The 22895-nt window shown below is 43.6% G+C and overlaps 1 protein-coding gene across 8 annotated transcripts; it reads right to left on the bottom strand.

Annotated features, from left to right (window-relative positions):
* Positions 1–386: 386 nt before the first annotated feature.
* LOC130282954 (zinc finger protein 260-like) lies at positions 387–22883 on the bottom strand. 8 transcript variants are annotated; one of them, XM_056531965.1, is made up of 9 exons: positions 22852–22864; positions 12953–13085; positions 12349–12534; positions 11714–11837; positions 9618–9706; positions 9413–9515; positions 7753–7850; positions 7133–7271; positions 387–2258 (listed from the first exon to the last, which is right to left on the bottom strand). In XM_056531965.1, exons 2-9 carry the CDS (start codon positions 13052–13054, stop codon positions 718–720), a joined length of 2382 nt encoding a protein of 793 aa, XP_056387940.1. In that variant the 5' UTR covers positions 13055–13085; positions 22852–22864; the 3' UTR covers positions 387–717. The 8 variants fall into 8 exon arrangements, with proteins under 8 accessions (XP_056387940.1, XP_056387939.1, XP_056387937.1 ...); XM_056531964.1 differs by lacking the exon at positions 22852–22864 and adding an exon at positions 18261–18324; XM_056531962.1 differs by lacking the exon at positions 22852–22864 and adding an exon at positions 17867–18208.
* Between the last annotated feature and the right edge of the window lie 12 nt (positions 22884–22895).

The following is a 22895-nucleotide window of genomic DNA, read 5'->3' as shown; positions in this document are numbered from 1 at the left end:
TTCTAACACGACTCACATATTTTGATTGATCAGTAAAATCTGTATTTTATAAACCACCTATAGCTGATCATACATGGGACACTGTGCACCTTATTCAACAACCGTTGTATGTGCCTTTGAACAATTTCCATGAAAAAACATGTTCATTTTGTGGAAAAGTTTTAATGGTTGCTCCACATCTAGATTTCAATTTTGTTTATGAAAAAAAAAAAAAAAAACACTGAAAAAGTGCACCAAAACACGTGAAAAGAAAAAGTGAGCAATTGTCCATAGTAACCAATTTCGGGGCAGAATGCTTATTGTTACATGTACCACCATTTTTTAGTCCTGAGCTGTATCAGGAATGGAATAATGCTTTCTGTTTAAGTGCTGTTTTAGGACAGGAGTCACCAGTAATACAGTTAAACTACTGTATCTAAAACTATATAAAAGAAGAAGAAGAAAAAAAGCACCCAGAGGCTCTACAGACTAAAGGAAGACTCAGTCCTTTGAACGGAAGTTTCACCACTTCACAAGACAGCAAGGCTCTCTGCTATTCTTTATCCCACCTGGACGTCTAGTCACAGACCCCACAAAAGTCCAAATTTTGGAGTGAAAGCTCATGAAACTTAAAGGGGTATTCTGGCTTTATACATCTTATCCCCTATCCAAAAGGATAGGGGATAAGACGTATGAAACCGAAATACCCCTTTAATTCTTTGTATAGAATCTTATGTTCTAACCAACTTGATCTGTGCTAGAAATATTTTCTGGATTTTGATAAAACACTAGCTTCTCATCTATATGAGTTCTCTGATGGTCAACAAAAACCCTTTTTTTGGAAAAACACTTTCCACACTCCAGGCAAGAATACTCTTTGGCATGAATTTTCCTATGGTCAACAAGAACGGATTTCTTAGAAAAACATTTGCCACATTCCAGACAAGAGAACGGCTTTTCACCTGTGTGACTTCGAAGGTGCTCAATAAGGTCCAATTTTCTGTTAAAACCTCTGCCACACTCCAAACAAGAAAAACGCTTTTGTGTGGTGTGAACTTTTTGATGGTCCACAAAAACGGACTTCTTGGAAAAACATTTTCCACATTCCACACACGAAAACGGTTTCTCCCCGGTGTGAATTCTCTGATGTTCGGCAAGAACCGATTTCCGGGTAAAACATTTACCACAATCCAAACATAAAAATGGTTTCTCCCCTGTGTGAGTTTTCTGATGGTCCACAAGACCAGACTTTTGAGTAAAACATTTCCCACATTCTGTACATGAAAACGGCTTCTCCCCTCTGTGAATTTTTTGATGTTCAACAAGACCCCACTTTTGGTTAAAACCTTTCCCACATTCCAGGCATTTATAGGGCTTCTCCCCTGTGTGAAGAATCTGATGTTCAACGAGAGATGATTTCCTGTTAAAACTTTTCCCACACTCCAAACATGGAAACGGCTTCCCCGTGTGAGTTCTTTGATGGTCGACAAGACTTGACTTCTTTGTAAATCGTTTCCCACAATCCAAACATAAAAAGGGCTTCTCTCCTGTGTGCATCTTCTGATGGTCAACAAGTCCTGATTTCTGGGTATAACATTTCCCACAGTCTAAACATGTAAATAGCTTCTCGCCTGTGTGTATTCTTTGATGTTTAACAAGATCAGATTTCAGAGTAAAACTTCTCCCACAGTCAGTACAAGAAAAAGGCTTCTCCCCTGTGTGAATTTTCTCATGTTTAGCAAGATCTTGTTTCTGAGTAAAACATTTCCCACATTCAGTACATGAAAATGGCCTTTCTCCTGTGTGAATTCTGTGATGCCTAACAAGATCCGATTTATGGATAAAGCATTTCCCACATTTTGAACATGAAAAGGGTCTCTCTCCTGTGTGGATTTTCTCATGTTCAATGAGACATGACTTCTGGGTAAAACATTTGCTACATTTCGAACATGAAAATGGTTTTTCCCCTGTGTGAGTTTTTTGATGCCCAAGAAGTCCTGACTTTTGGCTAAAACATTTCCCACACACCGAACATGAAAATGGCTTCTCGCCGGTATGGGTTCTCTGATGCTGAATTAGATTTGCTTTTCTGGCAAAGCCTTTCCCACAGTCCTGACATAAAAATGGTTTCTCTCCTGTGTGATTTTCTTGATGTCTAATAAGATCTTTTCTTTGTGTAAACCATTTCCGACACTCCAGACAGGGATACCGATTTCCTCCTGCAGAATTTGGTATAGTGTCATTTTCTGGGGATGAAAGCAGGTTCTTGCTGTAACCATCTGTGGGGGAAAAAAATGTGTTACTTTTATCTTTAGTACATAACCCCTCATCCTATAAAGCTCACATACAGCTATTCCCCTAACCGAGACTCATGTGCTTCTAGTTCTATGGAAGGAAACAGAAAAGTCTGACTACAAACTAGGAAATATGAAGACCTCTAGTTTAGAAAACAAAGCATACACTTACACAGACCGCTTCCAATGACACCTGAAATGTTCCAAAATCTTTACTTTTACTGCCATAATGCAGTGTGAGGATTGTGACATCCATTTTTTGAGAGTTGCAAGTCCTCTTGCGCCTGCATGCTCAGCCAAACTATTAATATTTTTGCCTGAATCCAACATTCCCCAGTTCACTATTTAAATGGCCACTGTCCGATTCAAAAACTTTTTATAATTTTTTACATCTTGGCAAAACATTAACCTTTCTAATATACTTCATAAGAAAAATGTAAACAACAACAAAAAACGTGGTCTCAAATGGCTGGAGGTGCTCAACCCCAAATGTGGTTGTGCATTTATACTGGGGGAGCAGATCCTGCCCTTGTAGTCCGTTGCTAGGGGCGATCCCCAGCATAAAAATGCATACAATGGAGGATGCCTGCAGCGGACTACAAGTGCCACAATAGAATCCTACACCAGATAGACGGTGTGGATGTGTAACAATTAGAATAATACAATACAGGAATATGGGTGTACTACTGTGGTAGATGTAAACAATGACATTGGCTAATCCCTCAACACTGATGTTAAAATTGAGACATTTGCCAGTGTATCCTTATATGAAGGACACACCAGCGCCCGCACACCAACGCCAAGGTTTCTCAAATGGCGTGGGACCCAACGCTAAACCTACCTGTGCGTGAAAAGCAAAACAGGGGCCAGTGGGCAATTACGGCCGCATTAGGTGGATTCACAGCATCCTCCCAGGTACCCTCCAGCGTGACTAAACACACATACAATGGGAGGGGGAGGAAAACTGCAAACCCCACCTGAGTTGGCTAATATAGGTGCATGGCCTCACAGGTGCTACCCTAATGCTGCCTGGATAATGTTCAAGGCGCATTACATATGGAGTTTACACACCTCCAAGTACAAAATGTAAACAACAACAAAAAACGTGGTCTCAAATGGCTGGAGGTGCTCAACCCCAAATGCGGTTGTGCATTTATACTGGGGGAGCAGATCCTGCCCTTGCAGTCCGTTGCTAGGGGCGATCCCCAGCATAAAAATGCATACAATGGAAGATGCCTGCAGCGGACTACAAGTGCCACAATAGAATCCTACACCAGATAAACAGTGTGGATGTGTAACAATTAGAATACAATACAGGAATATGGGCGCACTACTGTGGTAGATGTATACAATGACATTGGCTATCCCTAAACACTGATGTTAAAATTGAGACATTAGCCAGTATATCCTTATATGAAGGACATACCAGAGCCCGCACACCAACGCCAAGGTTTCTCAAATGGCACGGGAACTAGCGCTAATGCGGCCGTAATTGCCCACTGGCCCCTGTTTAGGTTATCACGCACAGGTAGGTTTAGCGCTAGGTCCTGCGTCATTTGAGAAACCTTGGCATTAGTGTGCAGGCTCTGGTATGTCCTTCATATAAGGATATACTGGGGAATGTCTCAATTTTAACATCAGTGTTGAGGGATAGCCAATGTCACTGTATACAGCTACCACAGTAGTGCACCCATATTCCTGTATTGTATTGTTCATAAGAAAAATGTATTTCCTTTTTATAGAAATCATGGCTTATAAAATCATGGCTTTGCCCAAGCTGAAACACAGACATGGACAAAGTCCAGTAAGTGAGGGTGGGCTAGCACTCCTCTGTGCTCTCTCCTGTCTGATAGGACTCCTCTGTACTCTCTCCTGTGTGATAGCACTCCTCTGTGCTCTCTCCTGTTTGATAGGAAGCCTCTGTGCTCTCTTCTGTACTATCAAACAGGAGAGAGCACAGAGGAGTCCTATCAGACAGGAGCGAGCACAGAGGAGTGCTATCAGACAGGAGCGAGCACAGAGGAGTGCTATCAGACAGGAGAGAGCACAGAGGAGTCCTATCATTGAGGAGAGAGCACAGAGGAGTCCTATCAGACAGGAGCGAGCACAGAGGAGTGCTATCAGACAGGAGCGAGCACAGAGGAGTGCTATCAGACAGGAGAGAGCACAGAGGAGTACTATCATTGAGGAGAGAGCACAGAGGAGTCCTATCAGACAGGAGAGAGCACAGAGGAGTCCTATCATTGAGGAGAGAGCACAGAGGAGTCCTATCAGATAGGAGAGAGCACAGAGGAGTATTATCAGACAGGAGCGAGCACAGAGGAGTCATATCAGACAGGAGAGAGCACAGAGGAGTGCTATCAGACAGGAGAGAGCACAGAGGAGTGCGAGCCCACCCTCACTTACTGGACTTTTTCCATACCTGTGCTTCAGCTTGGACAAAGCCATGATTTCTATAAAAAAGGAAATTAACATTTCTAATATACTTCATAAGAAAATTTTATGTTTTGCCAAGATGTACAACATAGAAAAAGGTTTTATATCTGACAGTGCCCATTTAACATGTCACACGATATGATTTTCACCAATTTTTGTACTCTTCTTTCCCACTTTTGAGATCACAATCTCCTTTCCTCTACAATGCCATCACTTTTGGCGTCCTACCTATATAATCTACTTGTTAAGGCTCCTTGCAGATTTGTTTATTTATTTTCTAAACATATTCCATGGTTTTCTATGGGTGCACAAAGGTCAAAGTGTGTCAAAACAAAACTGGTTAAAAGCAAAGGTTTTTTTTTTCTATTCGTTACGCTACAAAAAGTGAAGATATATATATATTAGAGCTGCAACGATTAATTGATAAAATCGATTAAATTAGATAACGGGATTAGTTGTCGATGATTACAGTTATCGAATAATCGCCCCAATTCGTTGTCCACAGCCACGAGGCTGCTGCGGGATTTTCATGACTCACGCCTGACCGCAGCAGCCTTTGTGGAAATTGTATCGCCCGACGCCCAGGACATGCAGTTCAGGGTGCCGGGCAGGTGAATTCTTCAGGCATTTAGCCCTGCTTCAGACAACCAGGGACAAATGCCTGAGGAATTCACATATAACGGGGCAATGGGTTTTTACCTTTAATTAAGCTCCTCTAGGCTGCAGCTGTGCGCTGCAGCCTATAGCAAGCCGCGCGGGATGACAGCACCCCAGATGCGGTCCAGTACCAACAGTGACCACCGAGCCCCTGAGCCTGCCGGAGCGCACATGGGGGCGGAGGACAGGTAGCAGGGGATCAGAGAGGAGGGGAGGTTTGGTAATAATGTGGTACAGGAGAGGGGAGGGGGGGTTGGGCTGAAATATCATGACACAGGGGCATTAGAGGAGGGGTATAATGACACTGGGGGCATCAGAGGGTGTGAATATAATGACACATGGGGAATCAGAGGGGGTGAATATAATGACACAGGGCATCAGAGGGGGGAAATATAATGACACAGGAGTCATTAGAGGGGGTATAATGGCCCCTATGTGTATATCGGTGTGCAGTGCACACCACTTTCCCCATGGGGGTATGTGCAGAGCATTGCATCCTAGTGTTTGTAGTACTACAGACATGGGTCAGGTGCAATGCTCTGCAGTCTGCACATACCCCCATGTGTATAGGAGTGCTATATAAAAAAAAAAAAAAAAAAAAAAAAAAAAAAAAGCTGAAAAAAAGTTGAAAAAAAAAATGTATAATAATAATGTAAATAAACCGCTCCACCAATAAAAATTAGCTCCCCCTCTTCCTATTGCTATACAAAAAGTAAAAAAATAAAATAAAATCTGATAACATATCTGATACTGCAGCATGGCTAACTGTCTGAACTATTAAAACTAAATGTTGGTAAATCATAAACATTTTATTTTAATAGTTCAGACAGTTACCCATGCAGCAGTATAAAATTTACGCTGGTTTCTGTACAGGATCATTAAAGCGCAACTGTCATGGAAATTATACCCCCCAGACTAATACCATGATAGTATAGATGATGATACGTGTAATGCAGCTGTACTTTTGGCTGCTGTTTATCACTCTATCAGCCAGAAAATAGTTTTATCGTACGGTCAGATACAGTCAGATAGGCGTGGCTGGGGATCGTAATGCCCCACCTCCGCCACACCTATCCCCTGTAAGTGAGCGCTGGACCACTGTGTGATTGACACACAGGTCCCCACCCCCCGATGTCCATGATGTGCGGGCCGGCATGACTCCACTGAGCCCATACATATAATGTGCACCTTTATGTTATATGAAATACAGTGCCCGTACTTCTATTCTTTCTTCTCATGGTGCCGGAGACGCGCTGCTTCTGCTCTCACTATAGGCAGTGAGCCACACTGGAGGGTATCTGGGGGGAGGCTGTAAGTCGGCCTAATGCCGTAATTGCCCACTGGCCCCTGTTTTGCTTATCACGCACAGGTAGGTTTAGCGTTAGGTCCCACGCCATTTGAGAAACCTTGGCGTTGGTGTGCGGGCTCTGGTATGTCCTTCATATAAAGGATATACTGGCGAATGTCTCAATTTTAACATCAGTGTTGAGGGATAGCCAATGTCACTGTATACAGCTACCACATAGATAATATATACAGGAATATAGGTACACTATCAGAAAAGGAAAAACGTCAAGAAGTGTTTTGGTATATATATATATATATATTATACCCGAAACCTTCTCCGATAGGTGCTCACATATAACTTCTTATCTTATGTTTGACAATAGTTCTCATAGGACCTAACTTGTGGCAGTCCCTCATCTTGAATTAACTTCATGAGATAAGGGAATAATCCTCCTGACTAGGAGTCCTCCATGGCTCACCTATACCAATAAATACAGGGATTTCTTCCTCTTCTTCTTTACACTGCTTATCGTCCATGAAATACATATCATCCTCCTCCTCCTCCTCCTCTTCTTCTTCATCGACAACTTTAACTTTAATATCAAGTAGATCTTCATCCTGATACGTGCATAAAAAAATACAAGTTTTAAAACAAATGGAATTTCTAGAACAGTACCCGTGGCCCCCCCAAACATCCTGCGTTTCTTTAACACTGTGATAGCGTAGGGTGCCCCCACCCCCAGAGAGAGCACGTACTGTTACCCCCATCATTCCCTATACTAACTAGCAGGATCTTACAAAATGACATACATCTTATGTCTTACAATATGCGCAGCCTATCACCGGCCGAGGAGAGATGTTTCAAGCCCAAGAAGCACAGAGACGAGCAGCAGCAGAGGAACGGGACGCCGATACCGGAGCAAAAGGGGGCATGTAGGATGGTTTGTTTTTTTGTTTTTGCAGCCCGAGTACAGGGGGACATAAGTTTTACACTGCATATCTCCTTTCATGCAAAGTTTTGTTTAAAGCATAGGGCCCATTTCATTATACAAAACTGAACAAAAGGCAGAGTACATGCTGAGACCCCAACTCCTTGTACCTGATTGTCCTCAGAACCATTGAGATCTTCATCTATACCTTCTTGTGAACACAGAGGACTGGAACAGGTCTCAGGTGGATCTCTCTCACTGGACTCATCTGTAAGAAACACAAATCTTGGATATGAGTTTGTGGTCACATGTGTGGAACCCAGCATTTTACAGATTCATGCTGAAGAGCAATATAAACTCTATGGTAAGAGAATATTTGGGCCACAAATTCATATTTTCTAAATTCCATCTGCTGTGTAGACAACCCTTATCTGTTGTGCTTGAGAAGCACACTTCTAGACATGAGATTGGTGGTTCTCCCAAGAGAATGAAGAGATCCTGTTACCTCTCCTTTAAAGGGGTACTCTGGCCCCAAGACATCTTATCCCCTATCCAAAGGATAGGGGATAAGATGTCTGATTGCGGGGGTCCCACCGCGATCTCTGTGCAGAACCCAACATTCGTTTAGAACGCTTGGAGTGGCAGCGGGGGTCGTGAAGTCACTGTAACGCCCCTCGTGATGTCACGCCACGCCCCCTCCAGCAAGTCTATGGACTTGCATTGAGGGGGCGTGATGTGATGTCACAACCCCAGCCACCTGCTCCAAGCGTTCGGAACAAAATGTTCCGAACGCTGGGGCATTGGAGTACCCCTTTAAATGCCATCTGTTTTCCTTCTTTATTGTCTTTTATCTTTGGAGTCAGAAGTGAGGACCTATTTGCTTTCAGTGCTCTGTGAGAAGCTCTTTTTAGTATTTTATTAGGATATCCCCTGTTCTTTAATCTAGTGCGAAATTCATCAGCTTTACTTCTAAATTCTTCCAAAGTAGAACAATTTCTCCTAATACGGAGGTACTGTCCCGTTGGAATTCCCTGCTTCAGTGGGCGCGGATGGCAACTGTCCCACTGAAGCAGGGAATTCGTGGCTGTTTCTTTTCGGAAAACTGTGGTCTGAACATTTCTGTCTTTTGTGACCCAAATTTTTAAATCCAGGAACACCATACTCTCAGCACTGATTGGTGCTCGTGAATTTAAGTCCTAATTGGTTTACATTCAGCTCCCTCACAAAGGCCTCAAACATCTCTTTAGTGGACGACCAAATGATCAGGATGTCGTCAATGAATCTAAGCCACAATGTTATGTGACTAGTCCATGACGACATCCTGTCACTAAAAACCACTTGGTCCTCCCACCAGCCGAGGTACAGATTAGCGTAACTGGGGGAGCAGGGGCTCCCCATCGCTGTACCTCGGCTTTGGTGGAAAGACTCTCCTTCAAATTGGAAGTAGTTTTTTGTAAGAACAAATGTTAATAGTGCCATTACCAGTTTGTTATGTGGGATGTATGGATTCCCTCTCGTCTTGAGGAAGGACTCCACTGCCTCCAGCCCCTTGCTGTGGGGGATGGAGGAGTATAGAGCCTCTATACGTCCCAGAATGAGGTCACCTTACCATGGTGGGACGGTCCACGCTATTTGGCATATTCCAGAAATGATTTGTGGTCAGGTAAGTCATTCTGTAACATTTTCACACTGTGGATCACTTCCTATTCATTTAGGGTGTATTCACACTTTGATCCCCAATTTACATGCTACACATCTCATAACAACAATCGTATATCATTATTCCTAAGGGATGAATTACAGGAACTGTATATAGAGGTTATTACTCACCTGTAGTTTTGTCATTTGAATGTTCCATCTCCATAAAATAGGAGTCGTCATCATCATCATCATCATCAAAATCTTCTATTTTAATATTGAGTAAACTTTCATTCTAAATAGTGCAAATTCAACAAAAGAATACCAGAGGGTAAGGACTGCATGGCTCCACTACAGAATAATATCAAGTATATATTGAGACCTCAGCTCCATGTACCTGATGATCCTGTGGGATGCTGAGATCTTCTGCTACACAATCCTGGGGACTAGGAGATCTCTCGATACGATATCTCTTACTGGATCTATCTGTAGTAAGAAAACACACACAGTGAATACACTTTGGAAGGGGATTTACTAAGAGCGGGGTTTTATAGGCCGGCATTATGTAAAATCCTGCCCCTGTCAGCAGCGCTGGATCTATAAAGAGGCGCCGGCTGCTCAATAAATCTGGCCCTATTGTGGCTGCCAGTAAAAACACAGGGCCACAAAGATCCCCAACACATGGCAAGTTAACGACACATGACCATTTTGACAGCTGCATCTAAACGGACATTTTACCATTTGTCACCGGTGGTGCAGATTGCCTCTTGGCAGCAGGATGGGGGGGGGGGGAGCAATCAGTTGTCACATTAGCCTGTGGCCTCTATGGCTGCTGCAAATGCTCTATCCAGCAATAGAGGAGTCTCCGCAACCACATGTGATGGATCAATGCAATATAGATGTACTGCATTGATCTGTATAAACAATCTAATGATTGCTTATGCAAGTACTTTAGGGTGGACTAAAAAGGTGAAGAAAAAAAAAAACAACATTTATAAATGTTTAAACTATAACTAAACCCCTCCTATAATAAAAATTAAAGTCTTTAAATCCCTCTCCTTTCCCATTTTTTCATATAAAAAATGTAATAGATAAAAAAATAAAAAAAATACATCATTGGTATTGCCGCTTGCGTAACTGTTTGAACTATTAAAATATAACATTATTGATCCCACATGGCAAACGGCATAATTGTACCAGATATATTGGGTATAATTGTATTTTTATTAAACTAACGTGTCCGTTTGACTGCACATTGAACTAGTTGTGCTGTATTTTTTCACTACAAAGTATAATTTGTCCTGCATAAAACAAGCCCCCCCCCCCCCCTATGGGTCTGAAGAATAAAAAATAAATAAAAAAAGGAGTAGAGGCTATAAGAAAAAAAACGAAAAATGAAAAATTGGCCAGTTTTTGAAGGGGTTAAAAAGTTGCAGGCCTAGCTTTACTCCTTCATGACACAATCAATATTCATTTTTTCCTTTGCACCATTTAAAAGCCTTAAAGGGGTACTCCGGCGCTTAGACATCTTATCCCCTATCCAAAGGATAGGGGATAAGATGCCTGATCACGGGGGTCCCGTGTCACTATGCTCCGTCCTTGTGGTTGAGATGGACTCAGCCTGAGGACCTCCAGCGGTTCCGGAAGCCGCTAAAGGTGGGTAATGCATGGTACATCCCAGGGGTCACCAGCGGCGGGACCCCCCGCAATCTGACATCTTATCCCCTATCCTTTGGATAGGGAATAAGATGTCTAGGGGCGGAGCACCTCTTTAACTTAAATTTTCCATCCACATGGCCATATTATGGCTTATTCTATGCCGGACCAATTTTATCACAGAATCTATGGTGAAACTGGAGGGAGGGGGGGGGGGGGTTGTTTTTACACAGTTCTCTTTAATCCATAGGTCAGTAGGATTACAGCAATACCCAATTTATATTGGTTTCATTTTCTTTTTCTACTTACTTTTTTTACTTTCTTTAAAAAAAAAAAAAAATGTCACCAGCTGTAATTTGTCCTTTTATATGCCGTGACTGCTCTTGATTGTGGTATTTACAGGACTAAGTGACTGACATCAGCGTGTTTGCTGGTGCTGATCACCTACAGCGAGTGCTGGCTGCTGATAGCAGCCGACACCCATTGTCTATGATGAGAGCTCACGTCACGGTCCCTGATTTATGTCATGTGTCATTAAACGGGCAGATTAGGGCAATTCAATAATAAAGCTCCCCCGATATGTGTATTCTATGGGCTAATTTATGTATCCAAAATCACACCATGGGGAGATTTTTCAAAACCTGTGCAGAGGAAAAGTTGCCCAGTTACCCATAGCAACCAATCAGATTGCTTCTTTCATTTTTTAAAGGGCCTGTACAAAATGAAAGCAGCGATCTGATTGGTTGCTATGGGCAACTAGTCAATTTTTCCTCTGCACAGGTTTTGATAAATCTCCCCCCCATGAAACTAGTCTTTGTAATAATAAAACTCTCTTACCTGTTGTTGCGGGGAGCAGGGGCTTCTCCATGATAATGCCCTTGTATAGATCCTTGTGTTCTTTTAAATACTCCCACTCCTCCACGGAAAAATTGATTGTTATATCGTGACACCTTATAGGAACCTGACACACACAATGACACAGTCATCATCCGTTATCCCTTGTAGAGATGAGCGAACTTACAGTAAATTCGATTCGTCACGAACATCTCGGCTCGGCAGTTGATGGCTTATCCTGCGTAAATGTGTTCAGCTTTCCGGTGCTCCGGTGGGCTGGAAAAGGTGGATACAGTCCTAGGAAAGAGTCTCCTAGGACTGTATCCACCTTTTCCAGCCCACGGGAGCACCTGAAAGCTGAACTAATTTATGCAGGAAAAGGCATCAACTGCCGAGCCGAGAAGTTCGTGACAAATCGAATTTACTGTAAGTTCGCTCATCTCTAATCCCTTGTATTACTATATAGCAGTGGTCTCCAACCTGCGGACCTCCAGATGTTGCAAAACTACAACTCCCAGCATGCCCGGACAGCCGTTGGCTGTCCGGGCATGCTGAGAGTTGTAGTTTTGGAACATCTGGAGGGCCGCAGGTTGGAGACCACTGCTATATAGTATCTCAGCATTCCCAGCAGCACTCACCTCTCCGGTCAGCAGCTCGGTTATCTCCTTGATGAGTTCTAGGATCTTCTGGTCAATGTTCTTCTCATGTCTCCATGAATAAGTCTTCCTGAAGGAGTTTTTGGTCCTGCTCCATTCTCTTAACACACAGGGACAGCGGCTTGAGATCACACACTCTCCAGATGTCTTGCTCACCACCATATAGTCCTGTGTACGGAGAGAGAAACACTGATAAATGTTACAACATTCAATGACAGTATCTCTAGCCTCTCAGGTCATGTCCCGACTAGTAACAGAAGTAAGACTGATGCCTTGTAGAGATGAGCGACCTTACAGTAAATTTGATTCGTCACGAACTTCTCGGCTCAGCAGTTGATGACTTATCCTGCCTAAATTAGTTCAGCTTTCAGGTGCTCCGGTGGGCTGGAAAAGGTGGATACAGTCCTAGGAGACTCTTTCCTAGGACTGTATCCACCTTTTCCAGCCCACCGGAGCACCTGAAAGCTGAACTAATTTATGCAGGATAAGTCATCAACTGCCGAGCTGAGAAGTTTGTGACGAATCGAATTTACTGTAAATTCGCTCATCTCTAATGCCTTGTCATGTAATTCCCAGAATCCCTTACATCTCCGGTAAGCAGGCAGATAATCTCCAGGGTGAGGTTTAATATCTTCTCAGTCCTCTTGTTCCTGTTGTGGTCCATCCGTGGTGAGACAGGCAGGACCATTATCTCGTAAAGGACCCTACACTGTAGGAACCTGATTGGGGAAAAAGAGGACTGATTCTAAAACCACATAACAGACGACTGAGGAGATGTTAAATTACTTCTATTTAAAAATCTTAATCCTTCCAGTACTTATAAGCTGCTGTATGTTCTACAGGAAGTACCCCTTTAAGTTTCATCACCTCTGTCCATGTCAGGAACTGTCCAGAGTAGGAGCAAATCCTCATAGCAAACCTCTCCTGCTCTGGACAGTTCCTGACATGGACAGAGGTCAGAAACTTAGAGGGCTACTTCCTGTAGAACATACAGCAGCTGATAAGTACTGGAAGGATTAAGATTTTTAAATAGAAGTAATAAATAATAAGAAATAAAAAATAAAATAAATAAATTCCACCGGAGTACCCCTTTAAAGAGTGGGCCCTTTAAAGCGTTACTGTCATTAGTAAGAAATTTTTTCAAAATGCTCAAGACAGTGTAGTAATGTGCCCCAAGACCTGTATACATAACGGGGGGAGAGTTATCAAAATCTGTGCAGAGGAAAATTTGCCCAGTTGCCCATTGCAACCAATCAGATCACTTCTCATTTCTAACGAGGCCTCTGCAAAATGAAAGAAGCGATCTGATTGGCTGCTATGGGCAACTGGGCAAATTTTCCTCGGCACAGGTTTTGATAAATCTCCCTCAATGTGCGTGTTTTTCTATGTAAAATACCTTTTGATCTATGTATTACTATGTTCACTCTGCTTGCGGATCCCCCAAAAGGTGTTTCTTCAGAGCCCTAACAAACTTGCTCCTTTTCTCCCCCCCCCTCCCTCCCTCTTCTTTGCCATGAGGTCCGCACAAACAATTCACATTTGCAAAACTTTGTGCCCAAAGTGCATGCTTTATATATAACTAATGCAGCCATGTGAACCTATATGGTGTAAATACACAATAAATACGTTTATAAAATGACCAAAGAGAAATCATTTTGCATATAAATAATTATTTAGCACCTTGTTTTGCTTGTCAGTGGGCACTGAAATGCTTCTCTTCTATAAAGACTGCAAGCAGTCTGGTTCTTACGGGTGTTTCCGCTCACACTGGTGAAAGCTGGATTACACTGCTCTGAGGCACAGCCAAGAGACATCCGCATCTCCCTCCCCTTCACCTTAGAAAAATAGTCCAAAATACCTAGTTTCTAGGACTAAAAAAAAATTGGCTTCCAGGGTTAATTTTCAAAATTAAAGAGACAGAGACCACTAGTGTTTTTTTTTAATTATTATTATTTTTTTTTTACATCTTTAGCAATCACATTTTTTATTGAAGTGTATTATGAAAATGCTTAGCTTTTAAGGAAGCATTAAATGTAAGGCTCTTTTCACACTAGTGATTTTACCGTTATTGAAGTTCCGTCGCGATTTTCGGCGAAACCCAGCTGTTACAAAACCCCTGACGGCAGAGACTAAATTGCATTGCAGCCTATGGGTTTTTTTTAACTGCCCGTTTGCACCCGTATATGCCCGTAATTCATTACGGACATTATACAGTGACGGGACATCGTGGCGGAAAAATTACTGCATGCGATTTTCTGCTATTCCGGGCTGATCAGGTCTCTGGTGACCTGATCATCCGGAAAATAGGGATGATCGGAGCTGTCAGGGACAGCCCTGATTATCCTGAGGGATAGGAGTGAGGTCGCAGTGCAGCGATCTCCTCCTATCCCCTGCCATTGGTCAGAACTGATTCTGACCAATGGCAGGGTAGGACAGTGGGTTGCCATGGCAACCCCCCTTCTGCCCAACCCTGGATGTCGAGGGGAACGTGGGGAGAAGATGGAGGCCGGTACCTGGAGGAGAAGATGCCTGGGGACCCCGGATCATCGCTGGAGACTGCTGGATCCTGGCACAGGTAAGGAAACTATGGTGTGGGGGGAATGAAAGTGAAAGGCTGTCTGGGCATGCTGGGAGTTGTAGTTTTGCAACATCTGGAGGGTCACAGTTTGGAGACCACTGTTACAGTGGTGCCCAAATGGTAGCCCTCCAGATGTTGCCAAACTACAACTCTCAGCATGCCTAGACTGCCCAGGCATGCTGGGAGTTGTAGTTCTGTAACATCTGTCCTAGAGATGAGCGAACTTACAGTAAATTCAATTCATCACGAACTTCTCGGCTCGGCAGTTGATGCCTTTTCCTGCATAAATTAGTTCAGCCTTCAGGTGCTCCGGTGGGCTGGAAAAGGTGGATACATTCCTAGGAAAGAGTCTCCTAGGACTGTATCCACCTTTTCCAGCCCACCGGAGCACCTGAAAGCTGAACTAATTTATGCAGGAAAAGGCATCAACTGCCGAGCCGAGAAGTTCGTGAAGAATCGAATTTACTGTAAGTTCGCTCATCTCTAATCTGTCCCTTCAGAATTTGCAATTTTCATGAAATTTTTGAAAATTGCTGCTCTACTTTGAAGCCCTCTAATTTTTTCAAAAAGCTAAAATATGTCCATTTTATGATGCCAACATAAAGTGGACATATTGTATTTGTGAATAAAAATAAAATTTATTTGGAATATCCATTTTCCTTACAAGTAGAGAGCTTCAAAGTTAGAAAAATGCAAAATTTTCATGAAATTTGGGGATTTTTCACCAAAAAAGGATGCAAGTAATGCCGAAAATTTACCACCAAAATAAAGTAGAATATGTCACGAAAAAACTGTCTCAGAATCAGAATATTCGGTAAAAGCGTTTTCGAGTTATTAATTCGTAAAGTGACGGTGGTCAGAATTGCGAAAAAGGGCTCAGTCCTTAAGGTGAAAAAGGGCTGCGTCCTTAAGGGGTTAAGAACAGTTTTCCACCAGCTGTTGCTGGGAGTTGTAGTTTTGCAACAGCTGGAGGCACCCAGTTTGGAAGACACTGCCCTAACTGCTTTAAAAAAATTGTAATAAATAAAAAAAAGGGGTCTTGATTAAGAGTTGAATAACACCTTTCCTGGGAGGTTTTACTGTATCTCTGTGTATGTAATTGAGAAAGTCTTCATGACAACGATCAGTACGAAATTTTCCCGGTGGAATTCTGCTTGCAACAACTGCCCCCAGAATCTGCATTTCATGTCCATGTGGACATTAAAGGGGTATTCCCGGACATTTTCTTATATCAACTGGCTCCAGAAAGTGAAACAGATTTGTAAATTACTTCTATTAAAACCCTTTAGTATGAGGGAGCGTCTTAGTGTGATTTTAGGCATGCTATTTACCGTATATTCAAGTCCAACCAACCTCCCTGATGATGCGAGTAGCGAAACGGCGTTGGGGTGGTGCGTGACCATATACATGTGAGTACAACAGCAGATCTACACATTGCTAGTGACAAGCTATTGTTTCCTTTGCTTTCATCACAGGGGTTAGCATGGTGCAATGGGGTTGGTAGGTGGTTTTTAGCTACTGTGTCTCCCCTGTACCTCTTTCCCATTATTTAGCTATTCACACCATTTGTTGATAGCTGCTGTATCACAGCGTTTGTCTCCTTATAACCTTATTTATGTCTGTGTAGTTTCTTTGGGCTTTTTCATATATATGTATTACCATTTTTACTACTTACCACGAGCGTACTATTACACAGAGATCAATGGTTAGGTGCACGATGTATCTGTTGGTCTCTGCACTTTTTACTGACTGCTGCTGAATCCTTTTTAATTACGTTTTATATTAATGTCTGTGTTTCAAATAAAGATTTTTCTATTTTTCATAACTTTTTGAGTTTGGTGGCTTTTCACTGATAGGATATTATTCATGTGGTTCACACCAAACATTTGTTGCTTTTTTTCAACTATATTGGCTGCATTATTGGCTTACATTCCCTAAGTATAGCAGGAGGGTAGGGGGTACCTAGGGCGAGGCTTGGCAAATTTGTTATGAATCTAGGAGCCAAAGAATAAAAAATAGGTTAGGATTAGAGATGAGCGAACTTACAGTAAATTCTATTCGTCACAAACTTTTCGGCTTGGCAGTTGATGACTTTTCCTGCATAAATTAGTTCAGCTTTCCGGTGCTCCGGTGGGCTGGAAAAGGTGGATACAGTCCTAGGAGACTCTTTCCTAGGAATGTATCCACCTTTTCCAGCCCACCGGAGCACCTGAAAGCTGAACTAATTTATGCAGGAAAAGTCATCAACTGCCGAGAAGTTCGTGACGAATCGAATTTACTGTAAGTTCGCTCATCTCTAGTTAGGATCCAGGATGCTGCACCCCAGCAATGTGATGATATGGACAGACATTAGTTTCCCCTCATCCCTCCCTGTGTCTCAGTCAGTGTCCCCTCATCTCTCCCCATCTAACAGTCATTGTTGTCCTCGCATCCCTCCCTGTGTCAGTCATTAGTGTTCCCCTACCTCCCTGTGTTACAGTCACAATCATTAATATTTATATCCCCTCAACTGTCACGATCATTAGCATCCCTATCATCTCCCCTCAAGTGTCACAATCATTAGGGTCCCCCTGATCTTTGAAAAAAAAAAAAAAAGACAACATTCACTTACCTCCACCTCAGTTCCCTCCAACATTAAATCTCAGTGGATCACTGGTGACAGCCACAGCAAATCACCGTCTCTGCTGTCACCTGAGGTCCACTATTTATGTAACGTCGGAGCGCTGACCTGAGGCAAAACAGGGGATCAGTGAGGGAACGGATGTGAAGTTAAGTAAAACAGCTTTTTTTTTTGTTTAAGATGAACAACCCCTATTGGAAAAGGGCTGACAAAAACCTAGACGCCACAATGAAATTCTTAGTCGCCATGTCAACCTGGCACCTGGGATTTGTCAAGCCCTAATGTAAAGACATAAACCATACCTATACAGGAAAAACACATCCATATTTCACCACAGTGCTGATAAGTTGAACAGGTAAGCCGAAATAAATGTATCCAAAATGGAGCAGAAACAAAACTCCTAAAATTTTGTATTACAACTTCTGTGATGTCACTGGATTTGTGATGTCACTGGAGGGGCGGAGCGATCTTTGTTTACAGTACTGCTGGTTGTTAATGTGAACTGACCCTGGAAACCAGTCCATCTCTGTAACAAGTAACAGTAGCCAACAATGGATGGGGCTGCCATTGTGATCAGTATTAGAAAGGATCAGTGAGAAGATAATAGGGTGTCCAGTACTGTCTGCTGAGGTCACAACACACAAGGGGAAATAACCGCAGCACCGGCGGATGCAACAATAACGAAATCATACATACCCAGAGCAGGAGATTATCTGTATCTGCTCAATCAGAGAGGATGAAGGACCTGCAGTGACGTCAGCATCACGTGATCACTCACATGAGGGAGCGGGACTGAGCGCTCTCAAGTTTAATATTGTGAAGGACCTGTGATGATGTCACGCCACGTGATTAGACAGCGATCAGTAATTGGCTGGGGGAAGTTTTCTACAAAGAGCAGTATATGAGTGCAACTGCACACTATCCCTGAGATTTATCAATATGCAATGTAAATACTACCAGAATACTACAGTATACACGATATTATACACATGTCCTCTCATAGGTTATACTTACAACTGGATATGATGGTACTTGTAGTTCTCTTCATATAAACCCCTACACCAGTGGTTGCGAAACTTCAACTCCCGGCCGTTGGCTGTCTGGGCTTGCTGGGACTTGTAGTTTTATAGCAGCTAGAGGACCACAGTTTGGGGACCTAAGCCCAATACCAGTGTTTCCCAAACTGTGTCTCCAGCTGTTGCAAAACTACAACTCCCAGCATGCCTGGACCGCCAGAGGCTGTCTGGACATGCTGAGAGTTGTAGTTTTGCATTAGCTGGAGGCACACTTGGGGAGATTTATCAAAACCTGTCCAGAGGAAAATTTGCCGAGTTGCCCATAGCAACCATTTAGATCTTTTCTTTCATTTTTGAAAGGGACTCTGAAAAATGAAAGAAGCGATCTGATTGGTTGCTATGGGCAACTGGTCAACTTTTACTCCGGACAGGTTTTGATAAATCTCCCCTAGTGTGTAAAACACTACCCTATACTTTTATGTCCTATAATAGTGTGGTAGCCCTTGGGGGGTGTATGGTAGTGGTGGTATGGTATCGGTATATGAGGGGTTAATGTTAACCCTATAGTTCGTGACGCCAGGCTGAGGGCTGTTATGCTGAGGCAATGCTCCGGTCTATCGCCGCCCTTCCCAATAACGATAGGTGCATAAAATGACTGAAGGTCCACAAGGAGATTGAACTTGAACAACTTTACTTAAGTGCTTGCGGTACATCCAAGGCACAGTAACAGTCTCGTACAAACAGTCCTTATGTTGCTTAGTGACTGACAGTTGTTGCGGACCTTGAGCTATTTATACAGTCTCTGAATTTAGGGTAGATATTTGCAGATCCGTTCGGATTTAGGGGTATTATTAGGTCCGGTGATGCTGCAGAGTGTCTGGGAATTGATACACTCTATATTTTGAATGATCCGGCGTTGCCGCAAGGCTCGGGCCTAACTCAGACCTGCGGTACAGGTCCTTCTCGTTTGACAGCCCAGGAACAAGAGAGAGAAAACATGGCCGCCACTCCCTTATATGGGCAGAGGGCGTGGTGAATCCGATTGGTCCGAACATCTATCATTCACCATTACAGAGAGTAATGGGATTGCTTACGTCACAGGGCCTCCAAAGGACCTTAAGCAGAATACCATAGAGTCTATCTAGTCACTTGACCCGCAGGTCCTGCAACGCTAGGGATCAGGTAATTAACCATTTATTTACATATATATTACCCTATTTACATTAACCTTAAATAAATTACTGTTCTATGAGCTGGAATAGAGGCGACAAGGGGTAAACTACATCACAGGGATCCCTACGTCCTAGGGACTCTGGCTATGGGGACCCACAGATACATAGGTACCGTATAGGATGCGGTACCGGGACACCACAATAGCTTATTATGACAGCCTGGTTATGCTAAAACATATAGCTCTCATATATCCACACACTCAGTGTACATCATCCTATGGGCCTCTAGCTGTTGCAAAACTACAACTCCCAGCATTGCCCAGGTGCTGTTTATACAAGGATAAAACCTCTTAAGGCTAAGTTTCCACTTGGTTTTTCTTCTGGCAGTTTTTGGATATCTGCCACTGCAGTTTTTGAGCCAAAGTCAGAAGTGGATCCATAAGGGAGGAGAAGTATAAGTCCTTCCTTTATATGTCCTTTTCCTTTTGAATCCACTTCTGGCTTTGGCTCAAAAACTGCCTTGGCTGTTATACAAAAACTGCCAGAAAAACATAGCCTAAAAGTGTCCTCACTTGGAAAAACGTCTGACATGCCCTGGAGCCTTGTCAAAAGTTTTGATCAGTCATGGTCTCTCAGTGCTGAGACCCTCCCCGACCAGAAGAATGAGACAGAATAAGTGCGCATTACTCCCTGGCTCTCAGAAATCTTTGTCTTGCTGCTCCATTATAAGTCTATGGGGCAGAGAGACAAAGATCTCTGAGATCCAGGAAGATGTTATCTGGAGGGAAGAAAATATGTATCCCCTGTCTACAGGATAGGGGATGTGTCTGATCCCAGGGGGTCCAACTGCCGGGACCCCCACAATCTCGTTTATGGGGCTTGTCTCACACGGCTGAACTAATCATTCAGCAGCTTGTCCCTTGAGTGCTCCAGCCCCCATCATCGGAAACACACAGGGGTGACGGCCCACTTAGCCATTTAATGGCTGAGATGGGACCCTGTCTCAGGCACTGATTGAATGGACCGCCACACAAGCATGTCTACGAAGGTGGGGGGCTGGAACAAGTTGCTGAATAGGAAGTTCAACGACGAGAGCCAGGCCCTGTAAGAGTCGATTCACACATACAGTATTCTGCGCAGATTTAATGGGCAGATTTGATGCTCAGAATTTCCAGCTGTGTTCAGTCATTCAGTTTACATTGAAATCTGCAGCAGAAAATCCTGTGTATTAAATCTGCGCAGAATACTGTACGTGTGAATAGACCATAAAGGGGATTTAGGGGAAGGGGGAGGGTCCCAGCAGCCAGACCCCCAGGGATCATACATGTTTCCCTTAACCGGTGGATAGGGTGTTACGTTTTTCAACCCCTTTAAAGTAAGCTCCCTCTTGCTTATCCCTGCTCTTTTTTCCTGATCAATGGGGATCTCAACACTAAGACCTCGACTGATCAAAACTTTTGATATATCCCTACGATGTCTCTACGACATTTTGTTTTACACTTTAAGGGTAAAGCCACACACAGTGTATATGCAGTGTGTTTCACACTGCGCAAAATATGCTGGACAGCGGAAAATACACTGCATATCCTTCTATGAGCAGACACACAGGGCTACCCAGTGGCAGCTCTGTGTGCACAGTGAGGTTGGAAGGCGGGCTCATACACTACAGTCACATCGGTGTGCTGGCCCCGCCTCCAAACCTTACTGCACAAAAAAGGGCTGCCACGGGTAGCCCTGTGTGTCTGCTCATAGGAGGATATGCAGTGTATTTCCCACTGAGCAGCAGATTTTATTCAGCGTGATATCTGCTAAATATTTGCTATGTGTTATCTTACCCTTAAGAGTAGCTGTTGTTTAGCTAGCCTTTAAAGGAGTACTCCGATGCACCACCCAAAACATGCCACAATGTAGCCCATGAAAATACCTTTTAAACGACCCCTCATTCATGTAAAATGGCCCAGCCGTTCTTCTGTTATTGCCGCCCAAAGTGTCCGGTACTTCCGGGTTCTCTTCCTTGCCCGCAATGCAAAAAACTACTTCTTCCAGCAAGCCCGCTCCTGACTTCCGGACAGCTCCTGCCCTCCCCCTGTAGCTCCCCTGCTCGGCCCCTTCCCGAAATTATAATATTTCACGCCCCCTCCTCTCCCACTTATTTCCCTATCCCCGCCTCACAAAAAGCGTCCTCCTCACATGGTCGCCGAGCTCCAATGAGCTTTCGGCCGCCGCTGCATGTTGGTATGTGAATAAGAGTAGATAGTACGCAAGCGTGAAACTAAGCTTGCTGATTGGCCCATGTAATTTTCCTATTCTTTTGATATAGTGAGCCTTGCGCATGCGCCGGACGTAAGCGCTGATTGGCGGTCAGCGCTGCGATAGGCGTTTGCTGAGCTGAGCCTATGGCAGCTCAGCTCAGCGCATAGATGAATAAATTAGTGATGGGGGCGTCGCAGACTCCGGGCTGGGAGGCCGGCACAGCCCGCAGTGACTCATGAGAGCGATGAGTCACCGGGCTAAGATGGCGGCGGATCGGGAGGAAAACGAAGTCGAACGTCATCAAAGGACCCAGCTTTCGGTGGAACAGAAAAAAGAAGATAACTCCCTGAAGAGGCCAATATTGAAAACGAAAGTACATAGGTAAATAATATAGCTTTGCTTGATGCTTCATTTGCCCCCTAAAAACTGTGCCTCGGAGTACTCCTTTAAGCATTACGCCATATGTTTGTACGTGAGGAGCAGAACTAGTTCTGGCCATTATATAACTTGCCAGCGATGGTGGAGTCTAATGTCTATGGCAGTGGTCTTCGACCTGCGGACCTCCAGATATTGCAAAACTACAACTCCCAGCATGCCCTGACAGCCAACAGCTGTCCGGGCATGGTGGGAGTTGTAGTTGTGCAACATCTGGAGGTCCGCAGGTTGAAGTCCACTAGTCTATGGTGTCTGCCATACACTGCACACACACACACACACAGGAGGAGAGCCAGCACTTATGTGCCTCTATACACACCCTAAGAAACAGCAACAGCAAGGAGAGCTTTATAAATAAGTAGTGAATGTCCTAATCTGTCAATCAAATCCTGGGTGAGATCATTTACTTACAGTAACTCCTGTGCAGTCTTCTTTCTGTCTCTCTGCAGCTTCTG

Source organism: Hyla sarda, chromosome 7 (genome assembly GCF_029499605.1).
Source record: "Hyla sarda isolate aHylSar1 chromosome 7, aHylSar1.hap1, whole genome shotgun sequence".
NCBI lineage: Eukaryota > Metazoa > Chordata > Amphibia > Anura > Hylidae > Hyla > Hyla sarda.
This window is presented reverse-complemented; position numbering and strand designations above follow the sequence as displayed.